The 21,090-nt window shown below is 38.9% G+C and overlaps 1 protein-coding gene across 1 annotated transcript; it reads left to right on the forward strand.

The window, feature by feature from the left end:
- The first annotated feature begins 55 nt into the window (after positions 1 to 55).
- SNAP23 (synaptosome associated protein 23) lies at positions 56 to 20,162 on the forward strand. The gene is made up of 8 exons (XM_030482497.1): positions 56 to 178; positions 8,844 to 8,949; positions 9,503 to 9,544; positions 11,667 to 11,715; positions 12,226 to 12,343; positions 15,755 to 15,907; positions 16,487 to 16,631; positions 18,441 to 20,162. Exons 2-8 carry the CDS (start codon positions 8,893 to 8,895, stop codon positions 18,504 to 18,506), a joined length of 630 nt encoding a protein of 209 aa, XP_030338357.1. The 5' UTR covers positions 56 to 178; positions 8,844 to 8,892; the 3' UTR covers positions 18,507 to 20,162.
- Positions 20,163 to 21,090: the final 928 nt, after the last annotated feature.

The following is a 21,090-nucleotide window of genomic DNA, read 5'->3' on the forward strand; positions in this document are numbered from 1 at the left end:
CGGGTGTGGCGCGCCTCCTGTGGGCGGTGGCGGTTCCCGCTTCCGGGGGTGCGCGGCGGCGAGCTCGCGGGCGGTGCCGGGGACGGGCAGGAGGGACATGGGCGCGTAAAGGGCGGCGCGGTTCGCCACGGTTCGGCTTGGGGACGGTGTGAGGGAGCGGCGGTCGGCGGCGGTGTCGGTAGGTGTCTTTCGGCTTGGGCTTGCCGGCTCGCTGCGCTTCGGGCGGGGCGGCTGCCGGCGGATCCGGTCTGTGATCGCCTCCCCGCCGCGTAGCTCCCCGTGTGGAGCGAGCTCGGCTCGGCTCTGGTAGGGGCCTCCGCGGGTCAGGGCGGTCCTCGCCGCGCTGGCCCGGTGAGTGCCGCCCTGCTTCGGCTGCCGGGCCCGAGAACCGGCGAGGGGTAACGGGGAGGCTGGGCCGCGGCGGGGTCCGGCTACGGGTCCGGGCGGCCCGGGAGGGGCCTCCAAACCTGGCCTGAGCTGTGGGCTGCGTCCGTCCCGTCGAGTGCTGGGAGGCCTCGGCCGGCTCTCCCCTGCGAGGGCCATCGGTACTGTGTCCAGGTGTTTGTTTCTTGCTTGTCGAGAGCGCTTGAACTGGCGTACTCGACTGCTTTAGACTAACCAGCAAGATGCTGTTGTGGTACATAATAAACAATAATCATCAGAAGTAATCTGTACGTTTCCTAATTGTACGTCTTGAAGCCCGTGGCACTTCTGGGAAGCTAATGTGGAGTCAACTTTATCCTTTTTTTCCTTTTATTTTTTGCTTTCATTTCTGTTTCATGCAATGAAGGTTACCAAATTAACACACGTGGTTCGACAACCTAAGTAAATGAGCTGAAGAAACTTTGGAAATTTCTTTATGCAACTTCTCTAGCTATTTACCTTCCCCTTTTTCACCCCCTTAAAAAGGGCACTAGATACTCAGTGCTCAGAAGTAAGCAGCAGGGTGTTGCTTGGCTTCTCCTTTCATAAACAAACCTGATTCTATGGAGGGAGAACAGCAATGTAGGAAGGTATTTAGGGATAAAGGGAAAGCATCCTGTGATGTCAGTTGCTTGAATCAGTGACTTGAGCAATTAAGTGCTTACTGACACTCTAGTAACTAATCTATATGTCTAACCCCCCCTGCTCTGCAGTTTTTGATGTAGCTTATTATAGAGCACAGTTTGTGTCATTAGAAGAAATGGAGTCTGTGCCTGCATACGGATCTAGGGTTAATTGTTACTTTGTATTGATGAGTAACTAATTTAAAGGAGGTATCACGAGGTTTTTCCAACCAGACAAAAATGAATTGTTGAGACAAGTATAGGACTGAACACACTGCACAGAGGAGGTGGCATTCCTAGCGCCTATTCTTTGCGCTATCGCCTCTGTGCAGTGTGGTCAGGAAGCTGATAAGAGAAAGCAGGAAGCATGCAGAGTAGTGTCTTGTTCTTGGGCCCTGACCTCTTCCCCCAGGGTCACAGATGCTTTAGTCATTTATCTTGTAGGCATAATCATGTGGAGGGGTGCTGACACCTTGTACCACCCTGTATTAGCTGGGCTGAATTTCAGCTGACTAACAAGTGGGATAACTATTTGTGTTAAGGAAGGGTTTTTAAAAAACAACTGCTTATGTGTTGGTGACACGAAGAATTGGAAAGATTAAAAAAAACCCCCTTCAATATAAAGCCATCTAGTTTGTAAACTTTCTAAATTTTTTTTTTTGCAAGAATGCGTGAAAATTTCATTTTTTTCTAAGAGTATTGTTTCATGAATTTTTCCATATTTTGAGGAAGGCAACAGCTTGCTTTATAAGACAAGGAACTGAGAGAGCATCCATGATCACCTGAGGCTGCACCAATTCACTGATGCCTAAAGTACAGCTCATGAGACAGTGGCTTTCAGTCAAGTGTTGCAACAGCAGGGTTGTATCATCTCCTACTTCCTACCTTTCTGGTAAGATTAGTCAAAAGGAGGCATAGGCTGCATTTCTCAAGCATGGTTTTAGATGTATTAGTTAGTAACTATTATTTAAAATTTCTTCTCTAGTATGTATATGAAACATTCAAAGAAGGAACTAGTGAAGTGGGGATAATAGGATTTTAAGGTTTAATGCTTTTGTATTCTTACCAGTGGATTATGTTAAAAGAGTAAAGTACAAGTATTACTTCCTTTTTATCTGAAATGAAGGGGTAGTCAAATATAATTATTTAGAAATAGAAAGAGTAGGATTGCTTTATATCATGACCTTATGAAAATGACTTCATAATACATGTGTGAAAGTTTTCCACTCAACCTTGCTACATTTAGTTCCTGGCTGCCATAAACTTTCATTAGATTTTGAAAAGGAAAACAACATGAATATATCAGCATGAGGTGTTACTGGAATACTTTGTGTGAGTTACGTGGCTTTCACTTTCAGCTTGGAAACAGCTCTTTTTAAAGATAAATTAATCTATAAGGCAAACTTAATAAAATTTATGGTTTTGGTATCAAAGAGATAATATTATCCCAACTTTCAGTTCTCACACTTATTGTTTTCCATGGCCAAAAATATTACACTTGTTTCTTCATCTCACTTTACTTCCTACTCACAAGAAAATTATGAACCTCTTATTCTCCATTTATGGAACTAGGCACCAAGGCACAGCCTGCTGTGTATTTTTGATGTTATAAAAATATATTTAACAAGAAAGAAAAAAAGAGAAACATTTGTGCTTAGCTGATACTTTAGGGTTATCAGTGAAGAGGAAGAAAAGTTAAGTGATATTGATTAGAACCATGATAGAACTTGATAGAGAAGGGGTTAGGTTCTAATAGAGGACCCCTAGATGGTGAGTAGGGAATTAATTTATGATATTTAGAAAATGTGATGGACGTATGCGAATTTCTGAAAGGCATTGAGTCTGTCAGAGGCAGACAAGTGGTGTATCTCAGCCAGAGATGCAGGACAAAAATCTTACAATCATTCAAGGTGGGCTTGTGAAAGTGCAAGCAATCAGAACAACTGATTGGTCTGGTTCAAGTAGACCTGTCTGGTTTAAGAGAACTTGTCACTTTTGACAGCATCTCCCTGCCTACAGTCCTTTTCCAGATGTGGACTATGTAACTGCAGTTGAGCAGGCATTTCACTAGGCCTTGTGGTGCCCTGCAGTTGGCTTAATTCACAAAGATTGGTAAGACAATAAATTCTTACTGGTTTTGAATGCTTTGGATAGCACAGCCAGAATATGCCATGCCTGTTGTAAACCAAGGAACTAAATTTTCTTTTTTTTTTTTCCCTAAAGCTAATAAGCCTTAGAATTGCTTCTCGACTAGTGCTGAAGAAGAGCATATTCAAACAGCATGTAAATTGCCTACTATAGCTGTCAGGACCTTGGAAGGGTTTTATAAGCCTCAGAAGATTATTTGGGGTTGTATGCAACCTCACTGTTATGGCTTTTGAAACTTTTTTACATTGAAAAGTGAGTGTTGGCATAAATAGCTGCCATCCAGTGTACAAGCAATTCTCAATGAAAAAGAAAACAGTTGTAAGAAAAACCCGTAGTGGTGCAGAGGAGTATCTTAGACCAGTGACTAAGACAACAAGAAAAGATTCCACATTAGTGTCTTTCACTGTGTGCTCTGGGAAGGCAGGTAGCAAAGATGACTCTTGTTGCTGGCTGCGTAAAACAGTACTTTGATCTTGAGGCTCTGTCAATTCAAATGCCATAATTTTTTTTCTCCGAAGTTTTTAATATGCCTGTTGTCAGGGACTCCCAGCTAGAGAGCTGCTGTTGGATAAAGTGATACTGTCTTAGCTTTCTGATCACAAGCAGGTAATTTAAACTTGGAGACTTTTACATGCAGGCAGTAGGTCACTGTGGGTACTACTAACACTGAATTTGCTCTTATTGCACTCAGTCTTAAGAACGATATGGCTTGGCAGGTACTGGCTCTCAATGCAGTAGTTGGGGTTGGTGCAGAACTCAGATTAAATAAATACTTGTGACTGATCCATCTGAAATGTGGCAGTGTGAGCAGCACCTTCCCCAAATGAAAATTTGCACTATAGTCTCACAGGATCACCCTACCGCTAATACAGACACAGCCATAGCTCGTGTCAGTCTCTGTCACCTTACAGTTTTTGCAAGCTAGACAACCTGCTAAAATGCTTCAGCTGATATATGGGTGTGTTGATCAGCCAAATTAAGATCTCTAAGCCAGTGATGCTTTGAAAGGGTCTGGTATCATGCTAAAATCAGCCCCAAAGTGCCTGACATGTCCCTCATTCTTTTGCAGGAAATACCTTGAGGTTTTAAGCTGTTCTGTAAAATCTCCTTTGCTGTGTCTTTTCCGCAGCATTCTCCGACCTAACAACTCCAAATGGGAGAGTGCATCGAAGGTTTTTCAGGGTTTTTGGAGCCATGACTAAAGGTTTAGTAAGTGGAAAAAAAGTCTGTGCAGGCATTCATTTCTTCCCGTTACCTCATTGTTCCTCTTGTCCAAGGGATGGCAGTAACTTAAGTCTAATCCATCCCCATCTGCCTCTGACCAAAATATTCTAATTTCAATATGCATTACAATAGTGAGCTTACAGGATGGCATAGCACAGTGTGAGCAGTCTTGTGGAGAGACAACCTCTTATCTAAAGCCTTGTGGTTGGAATTAGAATTTCAGAGAACTTTTTCTGCCCCCACAATCACCAAAATAAAAAGAATGGCAGAAAAGATAGGTTTTTAGGGTTTGCAGGCCCTGTGTGTATTTGCCTGGCACTCTTGATTCTTGATGAAGCTTCTTTTTTTAAGACAGTGATAGTTAAGATGATGATGTGTGTAATCTTCTCGGTTTCCTGGTAGAAAAATTTAATAAGGGCCATTACTTCAAGAAAATATATTTTTTTGGCAAGCTTAGTTCTACATAGTTTGTAGGTGCCAGGTTCTCCCATACAGGGATAGTGGGGGAGTTGCTCTGAAATGTGTTTAATCTTTGCAGTCTGGTAACTTGAGTAAATAGTGCAGAGTACGTTTTGATAACAAAAAGTAAACAGAGGTGACATCACACCTTTCTTTAAAGGAGTTCTGCTTTGTTTTTAGGCACCTTCGTCTCTTGTTTAAAACTTACCACTTGGAGAGAAAAGAAACTGAAATAGCAGCAAGTTGTAATGTAAATATGAAGTCTCTGTAGGCTGCTTATTTCTTTGGTTACTTTGTGGCTAGGATTAATGGGCGTTGTTCATCGATATTAAAATAAATGCTTACTTTAGCAAATCTTACATTGTAATAAAAATACATGCCAGGAACACTTTAGCTATATCAAGTATTTTATCCCTGAGGAATCTTCATGGATATAAAATAATTTTGTCATACAACATTAATTTAAGAGCTGGCTACTTTAAGGGGTGCTTCATGATTCCTAGGCAGAAAGATGGGGGAATGAGCATCCTTTCTTTATGTATGTGTTCATTTGGCTATATATGTGTTCTGTTGGAAGAGCTGAGCTATTATTTCAATACAAATGACCACATCTTGAGTGTTCTAACTTATTCTTTACCGATATCTTGCAAGACTAGCAAGTAACTGTATCCTGTTATCCATGATGAAAGATTGTCAGAGTATTTGTCTCTTAACCAAGCGTTCTGAATGGTTTTATTTAGCATCCTCTCACATAGGTCAGTTATCCTAGCAATTGTAAATTGGGCGTATGAACTATCACTTTAGATTGTTTTCATCTCACAAGAGACAAAACACTGCAAGTGTCCAAATAAGAGCATCAGAAGATAAGCACATGCATACCTCAGCTCTGAGGAATCCTGGAAGTGATTTTTTTGCTCTTTATTATGGGTGTCAGCTGTGTAGAAAGTTGGGTTCTTTTTCCTTCATAACTTGCAACTGTATTTCTTCAGTGTTAGGTCAAGTCATAAACAGTTTCAAGATGAAATACCATCGATTTAGGGAGAAAGTAGGAGGAATGCTGTGGGTTTCCATGGGACTTCTTGCTGCGTGGTAGCAGAGTTGTTCAGGAAGCTGTGAGCAAGCTAGGGGAGCAGAAAATTTGTCTGTCACCTTTAGAACTGGTAGATTCAGTGGCAAATATTTGTGTTTTCAAGCCGTTGTCTGGTGCCAAATACAATTACAGACACCTTCTAGTTTAGTGTTACTACTAACTTATTTGTGTCAAATAATGGTTTGCTAGTTCCTTAATGAGCTAACATAAATAGGACAAAGCTTGGGGGGAATAGTTTGATAGGTAATAACACATGAAGTAGCTCTTCATGTAACTGCTATGTCTCTTCATGTAATTACTATCAGATTTCAGCATGGCATTATCTTTCATAGGACTTTATTAATATCATGGTTGTCAAGCCCAGGGTGAACTTAGTTCAGTGTATGTGAGCTTCAGTCTTGAAGTTAATTCACAACTGCCAGTTTCCATTAATATGTTACCTTTCAAACTTTACCATCAATAATTGCTGGCTTGGGAGTTGGAAGTGTTGCCTGTTGTCTCTTTTCTTCTCCTTTTTCAGTCTCACTGCTGGTTTGTTTTTCAATGGCTTCTCCATGAATTTGTGGTTCTAGTAGTACAGGACAGCGTTCTGCCAGTATTCAGTAAAACACAAAACTGAGTATCTGGCTTGGTAAAGTATACATTCTTTCTTCAGATTCTGGGTTCTTTCTTGTCATGAAGTTAGTATTATAATGTATTTGCAAACATGCATTCAAAGTGAAGGGTCTTGCTACCTGTTAAAGACTTACTTTATAAATAAATCCTTCTTAACCATGTTGGAGAATATTGCTGTTATGTCCTTGCCTCAAAAGCAAAGAAACTGTTACTGTTGTGTTGGCTGCAGTATGGTTTTTGGGTAACTCAAACACAGCCTCTGAGCTAGGGTTACATCATACAGCCAGCAGTTGTGCTTATGTGAACTGGATAGCCTGAACCCACAGCTGCAAAGGGGAGCAGGACACCAGGGCTGCTGAAAAAGAAATCTCCGGTCACCCTGCGAATATAGCTGTATTTCTGGCTTCTTCTGCAATTATAATGGGATTCTTGGCAAGCAGATGGTTCACAGGGTGGGGTTATGATATCCCTTTCACTTTCCAAGATGAGATATGTGTTTTGTGGCTCCATGCTGCAGAGGTACCTGACTGTGTGGCACCCAAAGTAAGGAAAGCTGTTCAAGCCTGCAACAGCTACAGTAATCCAGGTGTTGCTTGTTCAGTACAATTACATCATTGACTTTTCATCCTATTTCTGAATATTAAGTAAATGTGAGATCTTCACCCAAAGAACCAGCCTGGTGTTATTTTCCTGTGCTTAATCTTACTTAGTGAAAATAGGTCCTTTCCTCCCTGCCCCTGCTTTACTGGACCTTAGCTGTGCAAACCAGCTTGAGAGGCATTTCCAAATTCAAAGTTGGGACTGAGCTGCCCTAGATAAACCTCGTGAAAGGAACTAAACTTAAGCCTGTGAGTGAAGAGTCACCGATCGTATAGTGAGATTGGACTACTGCAAACTGAGCTAATAGAGGCCTTGTGTGAGAATGTCTGATTTATTATTTTTTTTCATTTCTTTTTAATGGTGGCAAAACATAAGTTGTGTTGACAGCTACTTAAAAAAAAAACTCCTGGAGCCATAGTCTTAGCCATAAGCTGAGGAGGTATGTTAGATGCTGAAGACCAGACCTGCTGAAGTATTCTCTAAATCCTGAAGTACTTCAGCTATAAGGGATTAGATGTCTTGATTTCAAGTCACCCTGAGAGTGTGCACTTTCTGTGAACAGCATCCCTTCTCTAGCTAACAGCTGGCTGAGTCTGCATAAATTTGCCCTTCTAAGAGCAGTTACTAATGTTATGTCCTCTAAAAAAATTATCTCATAGGGAAAAATGGAACATACATTAGTCAAACAGGATGTTTGGAGTGATTCCAGTGGCTAATGGGAACTTAATTGAAAGCTACTCATGTGAAAGAGCAAGAACTAATCTAAAGTTAAGGGGAAAATTAATTTTAAAAGCTCCTTATTGCTCAGTTCATGTGGTATCTCATTAAATTATTGTATAGCCTGGGAGCTCAGTTTTCCCAGTGCTAGGAGTGCCAGCTTTATTACTGTTCCTTCAACAAACATGCAGATTCTTAGCTCTGAAAAACCTGGCTCTAATGAGAATACACTTATTGATGGGCTTGCTTTTTCCTCTTGTCTCTTCAGGGAAAAATGTATCTCCTATTTATAGCAAAAGTTAAAGTGGTGTGTTGGGACTTCAGATATGAGACTCTTGATCCTATCTTTATTAAAAGAAAGATAGATTTAAAAACCTTTGCTAGAGTTGCAGGCATACCATTTAAAACTTGTGGATCCTTTTGCATATGAGGGACTCACCATACTGTTTCTGGAGTGTTACTGGAATCATTTTAGGTGGTGTTTGGTCAGTGAAAGTGTTTCCCCTTCTGACTGCTGAAATCCCTCAAAGGGAAGGGGAAGAACACTTGAAGCTTATGCTAGTAATTTAAATCTTCATTAATTTCTTTCTGGATTGCTGGCTAAACCAATGTAATTTTCCATCAAGGAGAAGCTTTTTATTTTAAAACTAAATTTCTATCTGTTGTTAGTTTAAGGTAAAAATGAGGAATTTTCAAAAAATGTTTAGCAAGGTGACTCTTTTAAAGGAAACTATTTCACATACTGATTGTTCCTACATTTCTCTTAGTTCCTCAGTTATGTCATATCAGCTGAATAATTTTTTTGGTGCTTTCAAGTCCTAACCAGGTATTATACTAAGCAGAATGAAATGTACAGGCTCTCATTTTTTGAACTGTCTTCAAGTTTCAACTGAAAATACTGATACAAGGAGATTCTGATGCTTAACTGATATCCCTTATTACAGGGGGAAGATTCTCTTTAACGTGGTTGCTTGCAAGTAATAGTTCCTCATCATGGCTGAACTATCGCCTGAAGAAATCCAGCTGAGGGCCAACCAGGTCACCGATGAGGTAATTGTTATAGGAAGCCATCTGGGATTACACTACTTATCTGCCAAGATTACACCATCTTTTAAAAATTAAGTCAGTCTAGGGTATAGTTGAACGTTTCAAACTCTCGCTTCACTTGGTAAATACTGGGGTGAAGACTTCTACTAACAATAAGAATTAATTTCAACTTGTGAATTGTAAAGTCACCTCCCTGACTGAGTACAGATCACATAGACATGATTACTGAGACAATGCAGGCCAGGTACCTACTAATCCATGTTGATACTTCATGACTTACGTTAACTAAAGTTCATTTGAATATATTTTCTTTTATAATGACTTTCCAATGGGATAAGCAAAGTACTAAAGTACTAAAAAACAAGTACTAAAACCCAAGGGCTTACTAGCTACTGAAAAAAATCTTCAGTATGCTGCCACTATGACTGTGATGTGGAATGTATTCCATATAGACAGGCTGATGAACCTTTGTATACTAATTGCTTTAATGAACTGGTGAAGAGGACTTTGGGACACTAATATACTGTTAACACACTCCTTAAAATTCTCTTTCTAGTCTTTGGAAAGCACAAGGAGGATTCTTGGCCTGGCCATTGAGGTAAGGAAACTCTTTTGAATTCCCTGGGGATTTATTAATTTAAATATAAGAAGCAGCATTTTAACTATCACAAAGTGATCTTAATCACTTTTTTTATCTTTCACAAACTTTTTGACACACACGTTACTATTACAAGTCGCTTCTTTAATTCGGTGGTAGAGTTGGAATGAGTTAAACCTTATGTTTTTCACGTTTTCTAAAGTCACATCACAGAAGGACCAATAAATACCCTTTCTACCTGTTTTCCTCTTAAGCAAAATGGCCTAATCTCCAAATGCTACAGATCAGTTGTAAGAAGACTTCTGCGGTGGTCAGTTATGGCTTTGGATGCTGCATCATTTGCTTCACATATTTTTCCATTTGTCTTTTAGCTCACTTTCCCCGTGAACAGTGTGAAAATGTCTTGCTTTGAGGAAGAGGGTAGGGCTCAGTTGGGTGGGGTAGTGGAGGATAGGGCTGCTTTTGGTTTTAAATAAAGGCAGCTCTGCATACGCCTTACAATCTGTTGGTAAGTGAACTTTAAGGATAGTTAGGTATGATGATGAAACTCTGAACACCTTTATACATGACTTGAAACAAATATGTATTTTGAGTTTATGTGACTTCGTGTGAGGAATCTATTCCTTCACACTGTTATGGTGTGCATATCCCATTCTAAAAATGACAAAGTTTATTTTTGATACTGTAATTTCAAAATACAGAGAGCATCCTCTTGGTAGGGAGTAAGATAAGGTTGATAGTCAGCTCTGGTAGAGTTAACAAAGCTTAACTGGTTCAGCAAGATGGTTTTGCTAGTACGTGGATGTACCATAGACAAATGGAATCCAGAGACTAAGCAGAGATGAAGCTAATGCTCGGACTTCAAGTGCTGAAGACTTGAGACATTTTGTTGTCAGTGTAAGAACACACACACAAAAAATAATCCAGTGAATAAGGACCCTGAAGTGTTTGGTCACTACTGCTTTAGAGCTTCTACTCACTGTCCAGGCGGTGGCAGTTTGCTGTGGAACTGGAGATGCTATGTTATCAGTGAGGCATTTGAATCAGCATAACGAATACCTCTCAAACACAAACATTGAGAACATGTAATGAGCCAACATGATTTCTCTTGGTATCATGGTTTGGAGATTCACAGAAACTAAAATAACTCCTACGATAGACAGTCCTATGCTGCCAGCTTACAGTAAAGCATGAGTGCAACTTGTGCGTGTGCTAGGTTCAAGTCTTTGAGCCAGCAAAGACCCCTGCAGTGGTATATTCCTCACTGCTGATTTCATTTGCTTCGTTCTAAAACTAGTGATGGGCTACTCTCTTCCTGATCTTTTCTACTGAGTTCTCAGGAATGGTTTTGCAGGCTTTGTTTTGGTTTCTTTTGTTCTGCCTTTCAAAGGCTGTGTTAGCCCTATTAAAGGGTGTAGGGATGAAGAGCGAACTCAAGTGCCACATTTCAAAATACGGCACAGCTAGGTTTACTTTTTTAGTTTGGTGGTGGTGTAGTTCAGTCTGAGTATTACAAGGACTTTTTACAAGGGCATGTAGTGACAGGACAAGGGGTAATGACTCTAAACTGAGAAAGGGTAGATTTAGATTAGATGTTAGGAATAAATTCTTCCCTGTGAGTGTGGTGAGACTCTGGCACAGGGTGCCCAGAGAAGCTGTGGCTGCCCCATCCCTGGCAGTGTTCAAGGCCAGGTTGGATGAGGCTTGGTGCAACCTCGTCTAGTGAGAGGTGTACCTGCCCATGGCAGGGGGGTTGGAGATAGATAATCTTTCAGGTTGCTTCCAACCCAAACCAGTCTGATCTTGTTGTAATGTTAAAATAATTAAAAAACCCCAAACAAACACAAACCACCACAACCAAACAAAACCAAAACACCACCACCCCTCCCAAAAAAAAAAAAAAAAAAAAAACAAAACCCAAAAAAACCAAACCAACACACAACAAACACACCAGGGAAGATTATTATTAGCCTACCATAGGATCCATTTGAAACTTAGCATAGCTTTACTACAATAAGTAGTAGTAAATTAACTTGGTTGGCTTATCAAATTTACTATAGAGACGTGATTTTGCATTGCTGTATTAAAATCTGGCTTTATATCTGAAAATTTCTTTCTGCAGTCTCACGATGCTGGCATCAGAACTATCACCATGCTGGATGAACAAGGAGGTGAGTTCTTCCTTCTTCCTCTCTAACACTAAAAAAGCACCAATTTTATGACTGTAAGAAAAAAGATTATCATTCAAGAGTTGTTGCTGAAACTAAAGGCTTATTAAACAGTACTTATACGAGAATGAGATTTGCTTGTTTGTTATTCTGATGTGTTTGTAGTAGTTAAGAGGTTTTAAAATCGTTGAGACACCGTGTTAGTTAGAACGTAATACAGCTCTGCTACAGACGCTCTTCTTCCCACCATAGCATGGATGTGACTACATTTATTCTAAAAGCAGCAGCAGAAGTGCTTCTTTAACAATAGGGAAAATATTTTTAATGTAGTAAGCAAAACTTATCATTGAATATCTTCCAGTGATACATAAAAATAAATTAAAAAAATCCTAGAAGGCAGGAAAGACAAAAGACATTAGTCTCAGTATGAAGATAGAACTGAAACTTCCTGCTTGAAGGAAATGTTAATTTCCTCCAATCCATGTTTGTTCAGGTTACTTGTTTCTCTTCTAGAACAACTGAATCGCATAGAAGAAGGCATGGACCAGATAAATAAGGATATGAGAGAAGCTGAGAAGACACTGACAGAGCTCAACAAATGTTGTGGGCTCTGTGTCTGTCCTTGTAACAGGTCAGTTCAATTGGTAATTGGGTCTGAAGTTCTAGAATATCCCCAATAGCTACCATACTGGGAGATGGTCTCTAATAAAAGAGCTTATTAAAAAATACTGACTCTCTAGAAAGGTCAGCTGTTTTGGTTTGTAGAGGTTCACCCTTTTAAAATTGTGGGATGCTAGCTAGAGCTTAATTGCATCTAACCATATACTATGCCCCTTTAATTGTAAATATAGCTGCTGTATAACATCCTGCACAATTCTGCCCTAATCTCCTCTAAAGCTTTTATTTGGCAAAATACTAGCAATCTCCATACAGATGAGACCAAATTGGACAGCAAATAGCTATATGTAAGTGCCTGCCTGTGTTAAAAATTTGACTCCAAAAATACTTTTTCACAAAAGTACTTATGTACTAACTTAAAAGCAGGAAAACTTTTGTTTTGGATAAGGAAAGTAATGTTGGTTCTCTAGGCACTTCAAAAATGTTCATGCTTTGGGCAGGAAGAGTAGGAGAACACATACTGATGTTAAAGCTTTAATCTTTCACTAGTGGCTACATAAATTCTTGCACCCTGCTTAACAGTACCTCTAGAACATCAGTATTCTGGTTACCATAACCAAGTCAGTTAAGAGTGTCTTTTGGTTGGCACTTGTTTAGTCATTTAGAGATACAAATCAGCCTAAACAGTTCAGAAATCAGTGTTATAAGGAAAACAACAATTTTTTGGAGGTGTGCTAGCTTTATCTTTAAGCAGCAAAGCATCAAATTGATTTGTGAGAATTAAATGTGATCATAGTTCTTCCAAGTGAAGAAGATACAAGTTCTTTTAAGAGTGTGACCACTGAAGTGAATGTGTGTTTGTTCATTTTTAGCTCTTTAGTGTGAGGAAAAAAATCCCAAACCCAACTATCATTCAACTGAGAGGTAGCAGAAACATAGGTAAGAATTCCTTGGAATAGCTGCGTCTGCTTATCCAGCAGAATAATACTTTGAGGATCATTGAGGATAGGTATGTGTGGCTTCTAAAGCTGAAAGTCTTAGAGCTTTAATACTTGGAAAAGGCAGATGGTTCTGTCCTGACCTCTAGATAGGTGTGCTTACTCATCTATATTAGTTTTATCAATCTGATGGACTTCAAGCGTTTTGGCACATTCAGTCTTTGTTTTCTGTAGTTAACAGTCTTATTTCACCGAAGCTAAGCAGCTTATTGACACTGAGCAAGCTCAGAGTTTGTGAACTCTTGTGGCAGTCCTTTTGGTGTATACAGATTACAATAAAAGAAATAATGACTTGTGTACCAAAATAGGCAATAATGTGCAGAAAAGTCTACTAGGTAATTAGAGGGCAAAGAGGAAGAAACTTTGAATGCCTTTCATATATCTGGGACATTGATTTTTCTGTCAATGTTGGAGTTGTTTGTCAACCAGTTCTCTCTAAAGCATTTCATTTGTTTTCATAAAGCATGAAGCTAAATCAGGACGCTTGCTGAATTAAATAGTGCTTATCTTATTTCTTCTAGGCTTAGATTATGTATAAAAGCTTTGTGAAAACAAAATACTGGCAGCACTCTAATATAACCTATGTACTAATAACTATTTTCCAGTTTGCTGGTCTTTACTATTCTTTCTTTTCCATTCTCTCCTAACACTGATGCTTGCTTTCTAAAAATGAAGACTAGGATAAGAAGCTGTATTCACTTAACTGGTGAAAACAGATTATAGGACAAGGTCAGTCTTGCTAGTGCAGATGTACATTTAACCAGCTGTCTGAAGTGATGCTTCTATTGGATTTGTGATTGCATGTGTATGATGTCTGCATGCAGGTCTCCTTGTGACTGTGGTGTGTTGTAATACTGATGTGAATAGAAAATGTCAATTACTACAGAGCACATTACTTGTGGAAATGTTGAACAACTGCTTGAGGCCTTGCTAGCTTGACAGGCTGTATAAATTGCCTTATGCTTATGGAAATATGAGAAAGGTGAATATATAGTAATTTGAAAAACAGCTCTTAAAAATCAGGTGGTGAGAAGCTTTGTTCTTAACTGCTTAGTTTGAGCAGCAATTCTGTTTCTAGCTGTCTACTTACGTGCAAGTAGTTTTCAGGCCACTTGTTTTTGTTCAATAAATTCCTCAGTTACCTCTGGCACCTAAGACTTTGCTAATCCAGAAGCCAAGCACACAAAGCTCTCCTGCTATAAAAATCTCTTACCTAAAGAGACCTTTAAGCCTGTGTATGCACAAGGAGCTAGAATTGACTAGTTTAGGTTTCTTTAGAGTTCTGCTGGGTGTAACACTTCCGTTATGAACTGAGAAATTGTTCAATTTCTTCCCCCTTGATGTATTCAGACAAGATTACTCCTTATAGGATCTGACCTATGAAACACAATTTCCCTTTTCAATTACATAAATGCCAGCAGAATGAGGGGAATTTTTAATTACAGCTACAGTTAATTACATTGACACCTCTTCAAATGTGAAACATCTGGGCTATTAAAAGGCACTACAAAGAAATCAATTACCTGTAACTGTAAACTTAGATGTACTGAAAGACACTACAGATTTCCCCTCACAGGCTTTTTAAAGAAGCAGAAAAGTGGCAGTGGAGTCTGGATTATCAAGCTTAAACCTGAAAATGCCAGCAAACAAGGTGAACATGAGAATATTCTTCTCAAGATATGTTTTTTAGGGTTCATAGAAACTGACCCCACTTTAGATCAATTATTTTTTCATTATATTTTCTTCCCCTCTTGCTTTTGTGGGTCTGATTGTTGTCATTGTTTCATGTCAGTGTGCTGCTGTATTTTTCTCTTCTGAATTATGCGATAAAAGTGTAATGGTAAGCCGGTTTGCTGCTTTAATGGGGTTAGTACAATCAAATTGCAGAATGAAGGAACTATTTAAACATGATTACTGTTATTTCATAATCAAAATGAGCCTGAGGAACATTAACTTTGAAAAGAAAGACTTAGCAACAGAAGATGTTCAACAAAAAGCAGTAGATATGAATGGTTTTCTTGCGTAGGATAGCTGTTTCTGTTTGAGGGAATCTTTTCATTAATCCCCATTTCTTCCCTGAAAATCCTGACTCTAGACTAACTCCTGCCATAAATGCAACTTTATCTTATGACAGTGTGAGCTTTCCTGTTACTGTCATAAGCTTCCACTCTTCTCGTAAAGTATATTACCTTAAGGAAACTGCTGTGCTTTTATTAAAGCTTAAGACCAAATTAATCACAGTAACTCAGCTATGTTTGTACTGTCATGATATCAGAAATCGCATTGCATAGACAAGGTCTTGTGTATACAAAATCTAATCTCTTTCAGGCACAAATGTTCCTGAAAATCCTAGACTAATACAGAAGTTCAGTCAGGAAGCCATATTTCTGATGTAGCAGTTCAGGTTTCTTATTTTTATGGAGCAGGACAAAGAACTTCGAGGCTAGCAGGGCATACAGAGCAACCTGGGGAGATGGAAATGAGAACTCGGCAGATCATGTGATATCCATGCAACCAAGAAGAATAAATCAGCAGCAGTTTCAGACTGCAGGAGGACCAAGTGGTGGATACATTACAAGGTTTGCTCCCTTATATTCATCTCAAAAGCAGAAATCCTAAATTATCAGTTGTCAGCTTCTTTCAGATGCATTTTTGGTGAAGTTGCTAAATAATAAAGTTGGTTTTAGTGCTGCTTGGAAGAATTGTTGCTACTTGGAGAGGAGATGACAGACACCTGCACTTTCAGTATTATAGTGCTCATCTTAAACTTCCATTTGTTTTGTACTGGTGGTATTATTAGTCTGTTTCTGGATGTAAGGACTATTGAGCTTAGTGCTCAGTTATTGAGGGGACTGTTAAAAATATCAAGGACTTTTACTGTCATAAAGTGTATTTGAGACAATCTCATGTCTTAAGCTTCCTCTGGTAGCTGTTACTTTAAATTCTAAGGCTATTTTTCTAATAATGGCTAGCTTAGCACCTTTTTTTGGTTGGCTGCTTGCTTGGAATATGTGAGGTTTTAAAAGGGGAAAAACATCTGACAGGCATTGTATTTGAGCCAAGGTATAACTGTGTAACAATTGATACTAAGGTAAATTTTGGGTAAGGAAAAGCAAGCTTTAAATTCCTGGAAATATTGTCTTTAATTACTTGAACAGGATAACAAATGATGCCAGGGAAGATGAAATGGATGAAAATCTTGCTCAAGTGGGAAACATTCTTGGGAATTTGAAAAACATGGCTTTGGATATGGGCAATGAGATTGATGCCCAGAATAAACAAATAGACCGGATAAATGAAAAGGTAAGTGTCAAAGGTATTCTCTGCCTTCTGCTTAAAGGTTAGGTTATAACTGAGAAGTTACAAGGAATGGGTTTACTGCTCTATCTACATGTATCTGCAGTAAGTATGCATCAAGATTATACCATTGTCTGGGTTGCAGTGAGGTGGACAAGAGAGATATCTGGGTGTTTGGGTGTGTAGCTGAGAATTCAAATGCTTCAGAGTGTCAAGAAACCTAAATATACAGGACAGGTCACTGCTTACTCTTAAAACAACTGAACTTCTAAACTTGATTGGATTGAAAGGGCAAACATGCTGGAGGATTTTTTGCTCACAGGGAATCTTGTACATGGTAGGGAATAGGTATTTTTGACAATAGCAAGATTCTTCTGGAATTCCTAGGAAGTTGCTATAATCATTGAACATAAGACAAAACACAAGTAATTCATTGCTCATGGGCAATTCTCATGGGCAGGTTAATATTGGGACTGGGGAGACTTTGGTATAATAGGTTTTGTTGTGCACAGGGACGTGTTCTGCCCTCATCAGCACATGAAATAAGTCATAGTCAGTAACTATTTTTTTCCAGATGTTATTGTTTTGAAGACTCACTTCCCAGAACAGATGAGTCCTATATCAATATGTTGGGGCGTGTGTATCTTATGAGGAAATTAGGCATATTTTAGAAATCCCCATATTCTGAAATGAATAGAAGTTTTCACAGGCATCTTGGTTAAGAAAGGAAATGAAAGCTTTAATGAGTAGCGTATACGAAGGATTTGAAAAAGCAGAAGTGAACACCAATTGTTGTAAAATCGTGTAATTAAGACAAAATGGGAAGTTAAAGATACCATGAAATGCCCAGTAGGGTTAAAAATGAGAGGAATGGACTGTTCTCAAATATACAGAGTTAGACTGACACAAATGCTGGTTGTATCTATGTCAGCATCTCAATTTTGTCTAGTAATTTTGGGGTTGTGGCATTAATAAGGCAATCCACATGATCTTATGAAGGGTGTCTTAATTGTCTTTCACTGTTCCCTGAAACCACAGATCTGGTATGATTACCAAGTAAAAGTCAAACATTTTAAAGAACACTGGAAAATTTAATCACAGTTTAAATTGAGGTGTGAAATTCTTACAGCTTATCATGTGGACTGAAAACTGCCTGGTCAGATTAACTGCAAGTGGGAATTACTGTTTGCAGCAATAGTGTTTCTGGTAGTTTCAAGCACCTCTTTGGGCCTGACGCTTTCGTTTTAGTGGTTTGAATAAATCTTGCTGATCAATCTTACTAACTATTAACATTTTATAAACAAGGTAGAATTGCTTTACAAAGCAGCAATAAACATGGAAATGTTATTCCTGGCTTTGAGACTGTCTCAGGATATTTAAATTTATCCTTTTCTGCTGAGAACTGTTTTGAAATCTAGCACACAGTGTGGAAGCCAAATCAAAATGCTGAAGGTGAATGAATCTCCAAAGGACAGTATCATATAAAGAAACAAAGAGCGGTATTAAGCTTAAAAGCATCAACTCTATTCTGCAGTTATTTTTATTAAAGAAAAAAAAAGTGAAATTCCAACTCACCTGGGAAATATATAGGCTTGACTGGTAGCCTGCAATGTTATGCAGGACTCCTAGTCTGAATAAACCCCTAATAAAAGGTTATGCTACTGGGTTTTTCCGTAGCTCATCTAGTTTACGGAAACTGCTCCCCTTCTGCCTACCACAGTGATAATACTCTGCATTGCAGAAGCTTTTGTCGGTTTGAGTTTTTAAATGTTTTGCCAGAAGTCTGCAAATGACCTGTGAATTTCTCTCTTTCAGGCTGATACAAACAGGGAACGCATTGAGCAAGCCAACGTCAGAGCCAAGAAACTAATTGACAATTAAAGCCTGCCATCATGGTTAATGACACTGTCTCTCCAGCTGCAAGCCACCATATTCATGGATCTGTGAAACTTCTCCTATTCTGAAATAAGAGGGGCTTGGTAAAAGGAAGCAGAACCCTATCTGTAGGGATTAATTGTCTTTTATTTTTTATATTGCTTCGTGTAAACATGGCCTTGACTCCAAGAAAGCAGCCAACAACATAACTTCCTGCTACTCATCTGTCTTCCCTTTGTTTAAACTGCTCAGGGCTAAAAGTGTTATGGCTTTGAGAATCATCTTGCATGTTTCCTTTTTTTCCTTTTCACCCCCACACCCAAAATAGTCTTTTATTGAAGTTGAACAAGCAGAGTAACCTGAATTCACAGTTGTGGGAAGTTGGAGAGGGCACTTTGCACTGTTTGAAATACCTCATGAATTGAGTGTCTTCACTAAAATAGGGACTTTGTGAATATTGTCTGACTTGTATCTCTAGCACGCTAATGATAATTTTACAGTCTAAACCACGTGATTGGTTTGGGGTTGAGTTTATCAGTTACAGAATTAAAGAGGCCCACTGCTTAGTACTTGTGGGTTGAGGGCTTTAAAACACTCCTAACCACACGAACTTTAGTGTAAAGGTAACTAGAGGAATATACAGGTTTCCATTTCTTTACTGTAAATCAACATTGGTTTGGAGGCCATGCCTAGAAATCATGCTGCATTGTTCTGATATTTGTTGTGAATATATGTACCTGCTCTAAACCCCACACGCATATGAGTAGAACGAAATAAAACTATCTCCCTAAAGTATTTATTTGATGGAAGATTTTATGCCCCTGATCTAAAAGTTAACTTTTAAGTGTTTGAATGATGCATCTTAACTGGAAGAAACTGAGCAGAAAAGCAGGTGTCTTTCATGCTGCATCAGAGTCCATTTTGGCCAGTTTTCACTGGAGTTCAGTTTATGCCTTTCTCCAGTGCAAAATAATGACTGATGTGGTGCAGTTTGCTCTCAGCAGTGACTTTGTACTGAAAACAGAGAAGCTTATTATGAAACTTCTTTGTCACAAGTGTGGAGGAAGCAGTACCTATTTATGAACTGTATGCTAGTTCTAAATAAACTAGTTTTAAATAGATTCCTGACTGATTTATTATTGCAGACCATGGGACCTGCAGTTGGAAATATTACATGTTCACGTTGCTTGCAACTATGATGTTCCTGTTGTGTTGCAGAATAGAGGAGTTTCTGACGAGGTGAGGTAAAGCTCTCTTCCTGTGAAGAAAAATGGTTTGGTTTTACTGTGATTTAGTCAGATTTATTTCCAGGATTTTCTTGAAAAATTTTGGCAAATAAATCACAAGTGATCTGTATAATTTTAACATCACCCACAATAATGCCTGTCTTAAAGGTGAAAATAGTGCTTTGGAGTAACTATTAATAGATACTTAATGTTGGATGGCGGGAAGTCTTCAAACCAAATTGATTGGAGGAATAATGAAAACAATTTCATTATCAGGTGGGTTTTTTTTGGAAGCACACCCCACAAGTATCCTGTAACCATTGATACTGAATCCCAGGGCTATCGAGATGACACTAATCTGCTGAAATGCAGTGTTTTTTTCTTTATAGTAGAAATACAATCAGCATTACTGGTATATTCTCAGTTCACTCACAGGACAACTTGATATCTAAAGAAAAAAAACCCCGCACAAAAAACCCCAACAAAACAAGAAAAGTAACAAAAAATACACCCCTTCACTCCCCAAAAAAATCTAGCCAAAGGATGGAGCTGCTACATGTAATAAATAGGCCAGTGGTAGACTTTATGTGAATAAGATGAAGTCATGTTTAGGGGACCGTGGATATTTCAGTAGTGTGTGTTGGCTTCTATCTGGCTTCCAGCAATTGTTGGAAAGATAATGGATTTTAAAAACTCATTATCTACCACTTTGTAACTGAAGATTTATGTGCTTAAAAATACAAGTAGCAAAGAAGTACTTTTAAGAATATTGCATAGTAAATTTCTAACAGCCACTTGCATGGGAAAGCACAAGACATTTGTATGCTGCTTTATTTTCCCCCCCTTCTTACAAACTTGGTTAACTGCAGGGATATTTGCTGTTGGTTGTGAAAGCAAACTATACTTTATTGAATTGTCTCCTGGAACAGGAGACTAAAGGGATTAATTTACTTTGCTTACAGCAGTGCAAACCTGCTCTGTAGGATGTGGATTCCAAACATTGGAATGTTTTTCTCCTTTGCCATTGAAAATCCATGTTCTTAACTACCCTGAGTAATAACAAGTTAGCATGCTGGCTGAGAGAATGCTGTGATGGATGTATCAGAACCATAATAATGCAGTGAATACCACATAAGGAAGTAACTTCTGAGGCTCTAATCTAGAGTATTAGTGGAATATCAACACTATTTGCTGATGCAGGAAGAGCCAAATCCGTGAGGGAGTTGGTAACTTTATGTCAGCAAATGACACAGACTGCTGCTTGGATTGTCTTGCTGTTGTCTGTAGAATAGATGCTTAATTTCCATTTCTGTGGGATGGAATCAACACTTGTACGTCTTTGTATTTCTGAATGCTAGTAAGAA

This window comes from Strigops habroptila, chromosome 4 (assembly GCF_004027225.2).
Source record: "Strigops habroptila isolate Jane chromosome 4, bStrHab1.2.pri, whole genome shotgun sequence".
Classification (NCBI taxonomy): domain Eukaryota; kingdom Metazoa; phylum Chordata; class Aves; order Psittaciformes; family Psittacidae; genus Strigops; species Strigops habroptila.

What these genes read in the sequence shown, in the direction of transcription:
- SNAP23 (XM_030482497.1), top strand. Translation starts at nt 8,893, where the DNA reads ATGGCTGAACTATCGCCTGAAGAAATCCAGCTGAGGGCCAACCAGGTC. An exon ending in AGTGGTGGATACATTACAAG is followed by an intron (nt 15,908 to 16,486) that starts GTTTGCTCCCTT and finishes TTACTTGAACAG; the next exon opens with GATAACAAATGATGCCAGGG. An exon ending in TAGACCGGATAAATGAAAAG is followed by an intron (nt 16,632 to 18,440) that starts GTAAGTGTCAAA and finishes TCTCTCTTTCAG; the next exon opens with GCTGATACAAACAGGGAACG.